The 11,152-nt window shown below is 44.4% G+C and overlaps 1 protein-coding gene across 1 annotated transcript; it reads right to left on the bottom strand.

Annotated features, from left to right (window-relative positions):
• Positions 1-329: 329 nt before the first annotated feature.
• Positions 330-3,825, bottom strand: nrsn1 (neurensin 1). The gene is made up of 4 exons (XM_042107768.1): positions 3,634-3,825; positions 3,362-3,512; positions 1,460-1,651; positions 330-847 (listed from the first exon to the last, which is right to left on the bottom strand). The coding sequence occupies exons 3-4, from the start codon at positions 1,640-1,642 to the stop codon at positions 446-448; spliced, it is 585 nt and encodes a 194-aa protein (XP_041963702.1). The 5' UTR covers positions 1,643-1,651; positions 3,362-3,512; positions 3,634-3,825; the 3' UTR covers positions 330-445.
• Positions 3,826-11,152: the final 7,327 nt, after the last annotated feature.

Below are 11,152 nucleotides of genomic sequence, written 5' to 3'. Positions count from 1 at the left end.
GTTAGCTTAACTTAGTCCAGAGTGAGCTGCACTGAATGTGAGGTTGGTGTATGAGTGTGTTTGTGCCAGCGTGATCAGGTGTGTGTGTGTATACGAGCGTGTGAGGTCTTGTGTGAGTGTGTTGGTGTTAGCGTGACCAGGTGTGTGTGTGTGTGTGTGTATAAGAGCATGGATGATGTGGGATTGAGTGCAGACGGCTCTCTGTGTACTGTAGATCTAAGGCGGAAGTGAGAGATGTGGATAAAGCTGTGTGTTTATGTATGTCGGTTGTGTGTGTGTGTGTGTGTGTGTGTGTGTGTGTGTGTGTGTTTTAGCGTGTGTCTGTGCGTGTGTGTGTGTGTGTGTGTGTGTGTGTGTGTGTGTTAGTGTGTGTGTCTGTGCGTGTGTCTGTGTGTGTGTGTGTGTGTGTGTGTGTGTGTGTAGTTCTAGTGTTCTACCGATCCGGTCAGGTTCCCGTTCCCGGCTGCACGCTCTGCACCCTGGACAGGGTGACGGGCACTTTGGCGTCCCCCGGCGTGGGCGCGCGCGTGACGGGGTGGATGGCCGACTGCAGCTCGGCCAGCCGGTCGCGGAAGCGCTGCTGTATCTGCTGCTCCTCCTTGGAGGCGCCCGCCTGCGTGAACGCGGCCAGGAGCAGCCCCAGGGCCGTGCCCGCGCCCCCGACGCAGAAGAGGATGGCTCCGGCCAGCTTGCAGGCGTCCAGGGCGCGGTTGAAGCGCACGGCGCGCTCGTCCACAAAGAGCAACTCGTCCTCGCCGAAGGCCTCGATGCGCGGCGGCGTGGCGTAGCCCACGAACAGCACCACCAGGCCGGCCAACATGATCAGGCCACCGAGCACGACGCAGACCTTGAGGAGAGGAGCGATGAGGAGGAGGAAGAGGAGATGAAAGAAAGGAGTAGAGAGGAGAGGAGAGGAATAAAGTAGACAGAAGAAAAGACGAGAATATACAGGAGGGGAAAGATGAGAGGAGAGGAGTAATAACATAATTACAAGGAGGGCAAAAATGATGAAAGGAAAGTAGGCAGGAGAGGATGGATGTGAAGATGACAGAAGTGGAGACAAGAGGGAAGTAGGGAAGAGGAAATGAGATGAGAGGCGTGGAGAGGAAAGCCAAGTGGGGGAACAGGAGAGTTACATAACACATAATCACACTATCTCCCATGTTAATTCAATCTGATGCTAATCCCATTGTGCAGTAGAATTAACTTTGGCCATTTCGGACCACTCCTTGAATTTAAACCGAATGGCCACACCACGGGCTCACTCGAAACCAGATCTGGGCTGAATCAGGACTGGTCCTGAGCTACGTTAGACCCGACACGGGGCCAGAAGGTTATTCTATTTTGGGTTCCAATGGAGAGCTTCATCTTCAAGAGAGCAGAGCTCAACTGGATCAGAACCGCATCAGGGTCAGGTCTGGGCCACATCAGGCCTGGTTCTGGGCCAACAGGGCCTCACCTTCCAGAGGACCGAGCTCCACCGATTGGGCGATCTCTGGGTCTGGAAGTCGGCCTCCCGGTCCCACAGGGAGCCGGTGCACTCCTCGTAGAACTGGTGGAGGTAGGAGCGCACGCCATACTGGTGCCCATTCACCGCACCACTCTGGTACTCCGAGCCACAGATCTCAGAGCAGGACGCCATCCTTCACACCTGCACACACACACACACACATACACACATACACACACGCACACATGCACATGCACAGAAACAGACACACACATACACACAAACAACAAATACATACAGACAAAAATCAAATGAGCAAGTGTATGCTTATGCAAACATATACAATCAGTAAAATGCATAGATACAAAAGACAACATCTGTAAAGGCAGACATACAGTAAGTTACATACTACAAATAATTCAAGCAAACACTGACTCATACACATTGATATGAGTACAGTTGCACAGACCCACGCACAAACACATGTGTACACACACACGCACACACACACACACACACACACACACGCACGCACACACACACAAAAACACATGCAAATGTGTCTAACTCTGAGCTGTTTTTGAATTTCAGCATGAATGGTCCAGTTTCCTCTTATTCACGCTCTCTCTCTCTCTCCCTCTCTCCCTTTCCCTCTCTTCCTGATTCTGTGAAGGGCATCCTCCTGCTTGCTTATCAGCAGAGCAGATGGCTGCAGTGTTTGCTGTGGGATGCTCCTCTCTAAAGCAGCCCTGCCCAGCATGCACCAGGGTGGGAGTGAATGAGGTGGGCTTGGGGGTGAGGGGCAGCAATGCTTCTAACAGGCTAATTTAATCACAGCTCATTGTCATCCATTGTCATCTCTGTCTCTCTGTCTGTCTCTCTCTCTCTCTTGCACAAACAGAAGTGCCCCTTCACTGAGCCTCCTCTCTCTCTCTCTCTCCTCTACTTATGGTGAATGTCTGTAACCAATACATGTTCTCGTCTCGTTTCAGCTTCTCTCTTTTGCCATCATCCTTATCTCCCCTCTCTCTGTTACTTGTCCTCTCCTCTCTCCAACCCACTCTTTTCCTCTTCCACCTCTGCAATAATGGAACCAGCTACGTTTTGACCTTTCCTGAAATATATCAGATAAGGCTGCAAACACCTATAGGTCTCTGGTGACTGTGGTGTTTGCCTTTATCTGTATAAAACTGAACAAACATATGGAGGCTACTTGTAAAATTCTCCTTTATCTCAAACACCTAGCTTTAGTGGCGTGTATCACGCCAACATGAGTAGATTACTTGCTGCACTTGTTGATAAAATGTCAAATACAGCTTTAATACCAAGAATAATTCTGCAGCTATAGGAACAAGGGATCAAACAATCGAAAAATGTAACAATCTGACAGTGCTCGAACGGCGCATGCGCGCGTCATTTGACAATGTGCAGTCCATGATGCTAAACACATCAGCGTAACCGATGACGACAATCGGATGAACGGCTTCCCGATGTAATGGATATTTAAAAATACATAGAGATAAATAATTGAAGCTCTCTATATAAAGTTTGTGAAGAGACGCCACATGATGCGGAGCTAGTCTACCCCCTGTGTAATTGTAATCTATATCCAAAGAACTGTGACAACAGGCAGCGAGATGCTGTTTTACTATTAACAGTCAAACACAGCCTGCATATTATCAGCATAAACAATTGCCATTCACAATACAGAAAAGCCAAACAACCACCATATATTAGACCACCATTAAAACCAGCGACTGTAGGCTATTTGATCTATTTATGCTATCTGTCATGTGAATCGCGTTACTTCGAGCAATTCACATTCTTACTGACTCAAATTTCAGTGAATCCTACTCTGTTGGCAATCCAGACCCATCCCCACTCAGTTGGCTCAAATTACGGATAGCCTACCTGTCCTGACCTGCCTGGAGAGTGACGCGGTGCTGCTGGTACTTCACTTGCGTCCCATCACTCTGGCGCTCGCATCCCCGCTGCTGATGCTGGCGATGATTCACACGCTCCGAAGCTCCCCGGCGCATGCGTGACCACGGCGCTTTCCAAGCTCAAGGGGGAGGGAGGGGAGCGTTAACAGGCGAAGACTTCTGTTTTAAAAGTGAATTCTTACGGAATTATTACGTGATACGTAGTCACAAGGTTTTTCGTAATTCATAATCTTAGAATACCTCATGGTGAGCTGCTGGTCTATAGGCTAAAAGCCAACCTGAAGACCTTCATGGACTGGGTCAGGTGGAACAGGTCTGTTTCCAAGGTCACAGGAACAGGAGAGTCGGCGGGTTGTGTCTTTTGAGGCGCAATTTGGATATTCGTTGTGTGGCCTCTACGATGGACGCTCTTTCTTTTTCTAGTGCGCTTGAGTGAGGGATTCAGCAAGCTCGTGATTACTGAAAACACGCTTGTTTCCATAGGAACAAGAACCCGAGTGTTTTGGTCAGAGAGGGTTCAAGCGGAGTAATCAAGGATCTTCGTTTTGGTCTTTCCCCAACATGGACATATGCCTAATCAAAGATTAGAATCTTTGGGCCTAATCACTAATCTCTGAATAGTTCAACATTATTTGATAGTCCATGTCAGTGTCTTAGGTAATCCTTTCAGCAATCACCTGGAATTTCGTATGCTATATAGACTATTGATATAATATATATATAGGCCTATACATATTTGTGAGATACTGAGACACGACAGACACTATGCTTGCGCTGCGTGGATTAGTCACAGTGCCATTCTAAATAAATTGTGTGAATGCTCACACTGAACAAACAATCTTTAGGCTAATTATTGATATTTTCTAGAATATGTTTTAGACTTAGGCCTAGACAAATTTGACCAAATTAATTTTAGAGCTGGAAATTACCCTGTAACGGAATCTCAGTAGCTGTCCCATGTAGGCTATCTTTATTTCACATAAAATTATATTTGCCTTTATTTCGATCATGATCATATAGTTGATTGTCTAAGAACAGTCTCAGTGTTTCCATCTGTGTTCACCAGCTGCACTGGAGGAGCCAAGTGTGGTTGCCATGGTGACCATCGGACAAAGGTCACCTTCAGGAAGTTCCTGATGTGTCCCTGTTGTGAATGAGGCAGGGACAATAATACCTCTCACACGTCCTAGGCTCAAACACTTAACCACCTGAACTCCCTATACACATATGAACATGCTCAGTACACACGCACACACAAAGACAAACACATACACTCTCACACATGGTTACACACATAAAAACAGACATACACCACATACACTGACACACACACACACACACACACACAAACGTGTGTGTCTGTGTATGTGTGTGTAACACACAAGAATACACTTTCAGATGCACACTATCTCTGTAGTATGTAGTGGTAGTATGTCTCATTAGATCTGTAGCTCATCAGGATGGGTAGCAGTGTCATGACTCATCAGCAATCAGTCACAGATGCAGCTGGAGCCGGAGTCTGCCCTGGTCTAATCAACAGTAATGGGCCTCATGGTACATGCTGTGCAAATTATGGGCTTCAGTCGTTGCTGATGCCAGCCATGTCCTATGGGAAAAGGCACACCTAAGCTAACCTCTCTCTCTGTCTCTTTCTCTCTCTCCATCTCTTTGTGACCTGTATTTAGCTTACACAGTGTCATATCCAGGAACAGGTGACTCATCGATGTAACATATGTGTCGAGTCTTAGGCATGAGGTGGAGGGAGTTGAGAAGGTGATTGTGGATTGTGGGTGAGAGAGCACATCAGATATTTCATGAAGCAGGTGCTTGTGATACATTTGTGAGAGGACATTCAAATGAATCGGAAGATCAGTGAGCTGTGAGCCACATGAGAATGCTTACGATTATGTTTACACTGTGCAATGTATTTTAAATATATGACACTGAGAAAATGGCCCGCAATTCTTTTGCCTGTATGCAGCATAGGGGTTAGAATTATGGGATGGACTTGTCAGGTACACAAATGTACCTTATTGGCTTATACAGAGAAACAGTGTAAAATAAAGCCATATCAAACTCAAACTAGATTCATACAGATCTATACTTCAGTACACATATTATACTATTTCAGCATTCATACGTCAGTTCAGTTCTTCAGATCTTCATACATTTAAATCTGCATCTAAAGAAAAAACCTGCCTGTTGTTGCCTACAGGCAGTGATAACTGAATTGTACAAACTGATCTTTTCTGAACAGGATTAGGACAGAGAAATGTCACATTACATATCACTTATCCCATGCCCAGGGCTAGTTTTAGGGTAATTTCACTATCTTTTCTTTTAGCAATGGCACTGATTAGACGGGTTGACTTCCACTGATGGGCTGAGTAATGACAGCTTGCTTCCCTTTGTTTTGGCAAGTCTGGTTTTGCTCTAAAAGGACCAAACACAATGTGTGAGTTCCATTTCCTTCACAGGTCCTAAATCTGTAGCCAAAGACAGATATGGCGCCATCTACTGGGCATTTGCTGGAGGAGAAGGTCTTACTGTAATAGTGGCCATAACCTATTTTCTGTGACACTCCACCTGTGCTATAAGTCTTTGAAAACACTGTTATTGTGTCATACCTTGGAGATGGTAATCATGATAAAAGTGATATATTCAAAACAAAAACATTTCTCATGTTCTAGATAATTGGATGTTAATATACCACAGCTCTGGAGAAGTGAGTGCCAGTGGCGACAGTTTCATCTGCCTTTCTTAAATCAGTTGATGAGTGTTTGTAATGATTTCATAATTATTTAATCACACACACACACACGCACACACCAGTCCACCACCACCAACCCCAGGGGTGGAGAGCAATCAGGTTAGCACCCTCAGCAGCCTAATTTGAATTCTCTCATTTCTAATTATATTTCTGAGTGGTCATCCGTCATTCTGTGTGTTGATATATAGATGTGACTGTTACAGGCTCGGCTTTCCTGGCAGGATGTAAGTTATGGGCAGACACCCAGCTTAGCTCCTGTAACCATTTGATTCTTACAGTCATAATATACAGTAGTTTCTGTAGTGACAGGAGGATGTCTCGGCAGAAATTCAGACAACAGCAGAAAGATCTAGTAGATTACCGGTAGTTGTCATCCTGCATAATAACAGTAATGACTAATGAGTTTAATTTGTATTCCTTATTTCCAGTTCAATAAAGATTAAATTAAATAAAATAAAGATAAATATTTTCTTGCAAATGCCCCCCCAACACACACACACCTCCAACACCCATCAGAATCTACTGGTGACATGCTACAGTCTGGCCTCCATAATCTATACACTGTGTTTCTTTGATCAAGCGAACAACACAGCCACCACCAAGGTGGCCTTCACTCCCCACAACTCCTTTCCCGCATTGGCTCTCATTCTAGCACTGCTGGACAGACTATGTAATACTGATTGCCCTTCTCACTGGCCAAACCAGCTATGGATGTCAGTTCTCAAGTCACTGCTGCACAACCTGCCGACACGCGAGGACCTCCTGACGCAGGCGCAGGGGTAGATACAGTATGATACCCCGAGTCCAAGAGGGTAGGCCCCTGAACGGGTGAGACTGCAGGGCTACCCACATCAGACTATTCAGAGTGCACCGTTAATGATTGTGACCCAATGATGTGTCCCATCTAGCTGTGTCACAGGGATGTCTCCAGTAAAAAGTGATCATAATCTGTGCAGAAGTCCATCCCTGTTCTTTGTCCTGTCACAGGTGTATGAAAGTCATCATTTCTGCTCTGGTTCGAATGAAGACAGGGGAGAGAGGTGAGTAGTTTCCTTTTCTACCAGCTGTACCTGGTATAAAAGCATGCTCCTTTCTTTCTTTCTCCTTTCCTCCTCTCGTCCTGTGTGTGTGTGTGTGTGTGTGTGTGTGTGTGTGTGAGAGAGAGAGAGAGAGTATGTGTTTGTGTGTACAATGTAAAAACACTCAGTACAGAGCCAGTATGACAAATAGAGGCTTACTGGATGTATACACATTTCTAATCTACAAGATCTTGTATTTGTGAAGGAAACTTTTCCACTTGATGTCTGCTTCAATCACTGAACATGCAGCTGGTATTGGTCTTGATGTAGAGGGAATACACTAATCATATCTGAATAATCACACACATTCATACATGACATGCATGGCTCTGTGTCCTGAGGCAGCCATGTCATTACTGTGCAAATGAGGTTTGACTGAAAAAAGGTCAGATCTGTGTGTGTGTGTGCGTGCGTGCGATTTAGTTTGCACCCTGTAATTTTTGCACACCCTGCTGCTGTGGATGTCAATCAGTATCCCTGTGCCTTGGTCCTAAATTAACGTGTTATTCTCAAACCCCTGAATAGAGTAGTCTGAAACAAGCAGAGAATCCACTCAGACACATTTAATCAGGAACCACATCCAACAAAACCTTAATTGGTAGGCTAATCTATATGTGACCTCTCCCTGCATAGGCAGAGAAAATAATCTGAATCTACCTTGACAAGCTGATGATGCGCATGCAAATTCTATATATTCATAATATTCTTGTTAAATCTAAAGGGTTTGGTGCTCATAGCTCATATGCCGGTGTTATTGTTATCATATATGCATTTCATAGGATCATTTTATTACTTGTAAGATATGCAGTTAGAGTGTCTATGGTTATAAAAGACAGTTTGACAACATGGCTTTCTCTCTGTCTGTCTCTCTCTCTGAAATTCAAAGGTGTTTCATTGGCATGACAAATCAGGTACTTGCATTACCGAAGTCATCCAGAAGAATGTATGGATGTATATGTAGACTAAAACTGCACTGTTTGTGTGTACATCAAAGATTCTAGAACAGAGCTCCGCTCTAGAATCTTTGGTGTACATGTATAGAAACATCAACTCATTTAAATTTACGTTAGTGTCTCTCAGAGTGTATTTAGCTGCCAAGTCGGTCGAAGGTCTCTCGTGAGAGGATAGCCTTTTTTTTCATTTTTGTGAAGGACTTTTGTTTTACTCCACAAAAGTCACAGAAGAGGTAATTTACTGTTTACATGTGACTGAAGCCAAAGTATCACCATACTTTCAGCTTTAGAAACAAATGTGGAGTAACTTACATTGCAACTACAGCTATCAAAATACTGTACAGTTCAATACAATCAATTTTGTGGCTTTTTGGTTCGTTCTTCTTTACATTCCTCCTCTTCTTTGCCTGGTCAGTTGACTAGAACAGTGTCCATAGCCAAGACACAATCAAGCTGTCCACCACAAACATAAAACAGTAATAGCCTCCATTACATTTTATTCTGTCTGAAGATATCAAAATGTGCTGCTGTTTTCTGGTACAGACCTACAAGCAAGCCAAATGATGAGAAACCTCCCGTTACACACTTCAATTTAATACCAGTCCACAAAATTCAATCTGTTAAGATTAGCCCCTTTTGGTTGCTTGAGGGTGTCTCTCAAATTGGAAATTGGTAACGCTGTGTGTGTATGTATGTGAGTGTGTGAGAGAGCAGTCGGAGACCACAGCCGCAGGGGTTCAGAGGAAATACGGCTAATGGAGTTTTATTAATCCCAACTGCCTCAGTCTGGAATAGCCTTCTGCGGCATTCCCACCGTCTCCCCTACACACACACACCGGATCACTGTGTGCACGGAAAACCTTATCGGAGACCAAGAGTTTCAAAGTGCCACGCTGGAGTGTAATTTCAGCCGCTTCAGATCTATGGAAGCCATCAAAGATAACACACTGAGAAGGATTATACTGGCTAATATGATCTTTATGCTCTGTGATTTGGGTGTGATATTAGGTCCATGTTATTTCTGCATGGCTGATGGTAGTATGTTCATGCTTATGACTTACAGAGATGGATATAACTAAAGCACTGAAATTATGCAGGAGAACAAAAATAACACAGACTTCTGGCACTCTATGTAACAAACCCAAGCTTGACAACAGAGATATAGACAGAGTGATGCGAGACTGCCTAGGAAGCCAAATAAGTGGTCCACAAGCATGCCTTTTATTCAACATCAATGATATCTTTATTACATAATATGCATGTCTTTAGTAAGTATATATATATATACTCTTTTTAAGTAAGTATATATACTCTTTTTGATCCCGTGAGGGAAATTTGGTCTCTGCATTTATCCCAATCCACAGTGAAACACACACACAGCACACAGTGTACACACAGTGAGGTGAAGAACACACTAATCCCGGCGCAGTGAGCTGCCTGCATCAACAGCGGTGCTCGGGGAAAACCTAGTAAACCTAGAGCTGACATACCTAGAGCTAAGTAGTACTGTATATGAACATGATTGAGGATTGTTCCACTACTGTTGCTGAAAATTCTTTGCACCATTACCAGACAGAAACACCATGTCTTCCATCCCAAGTCCCTCATCCACCATTCAGGAACAGAGAGAAGTGTGTGTGTGTGTGTGTGTTTTGGCCTGCAGGCTGTGATATAATTAAGGGCAACCTGCACTGCCTCTCGTCATGGGCATGCCCAGTCCTGTGCCTTGGAGATACTTCAACTCCATTTAGTACTTAGCAAAGCAATGAGGTGACGCACTGTCAGTCTCTCCTGCCCTGGCTGTTACCGCATGTGTGTGTGTGTGTGTGTGTGCGTGAGGTAAAGGAATTAGCATACTCTCTGTGCCTCATGTATGGGTTTGCATGGGTGAAGTCATGCTAGCATGGCCTCAGGCTTATTGTGAGACTAGAGCCCATCCTATGTTATCCACAATCTGACAGACAGAGACAAACCCTCAAAGCCTCCCGCAGTTTGCAGTAATGATGCACCTAAAAAGCAACAGTGGCCAGGGCATGAAAATGGTTGCTGGGTGCAGAGACAGAATGGGTGGCTTTCACATACACTGTAATTAGTTTCAGGTAAATAAGGAAACCCTCTGCTGGATAATGATTCTGCTGAATAATATAATTCTGCTGACTGAATTCCAGATATTAAGATTTTTATTTTCGTAAGCGATGCTAATTATTTTGCTTTTTCTAAGTTGCTTTTCACCTGGTTCAAAGTGATGAGTGTGAGCAAAGTGTAAAGAGAACAAAGTCACACACACTGTCTGAGACCTGTTTGCTTTACAAAATAAAATAAAAAAGCCAAAGTACTCGAAATAGAAAAAGAAAACATTCATGTTTTCAAACAGTTTTGTGAACATTTACGAACACACACATATGGTCTAAGGAAGTAGGTTGTGGTGAACAAACACAGACACTGGCTGAAAGGGTTAGGTTTTAAATCATGATTTGGAAAGATGCACAAAATGCAATCAATTCCAACACATTCGCCTCAATGTTCCACTTTGTACGCTGAATTTGAACACACATCAAACCTCTAGGTTGTGTATAGCCCCTGGTGGCTTTAGACTGACCAGGACCAGATCTAGACAATATTTAGACCAGAATGCTTTCCGAACAAAGCTGTTATGTGAGTTCAGGGAGGCATTTTCGACGGTGGTATGGTGTTACCTGATGGATGCGCTTCAGAGGTGGTCTGCTTGTTCTCCTGGACTAACATGGGTACACAGGCGCGCCCCACAGAAAACAGCTGTGGGGTCATCAATAAGTAATCAAGCGCCAGCTCTATGGGTGGTGTGTATTAAACATGGAGCCACAAACCGCCGGATCCAACCCCCCCTCCCAACACACACACACACACACACACACACACACACACACACACACACACACCCCTGAAGGATCCCCACCTCATCTAGCTCTAATTTAGCT

This window comes from Alosa sapidissima, chromosome 10 (genome assembly GCF_018492685.1).
Source record: "Alosa sapidissima isolate fAloSap1 chromosome 10, fAloSap1.pri, whole genome shotgun sequence".
Lineage (NCBI taxonomy): Eukaryota > Metazoa > Chordata > Actinopteri > Clupeiformes > Clupeidae > Alosa > Alosa sapidissima.
The sequence above is the reverse complement of the archived record's forward strand: the minus strand, read 5'-3'. Positions and strand labels throughout refer to the sequence as shown.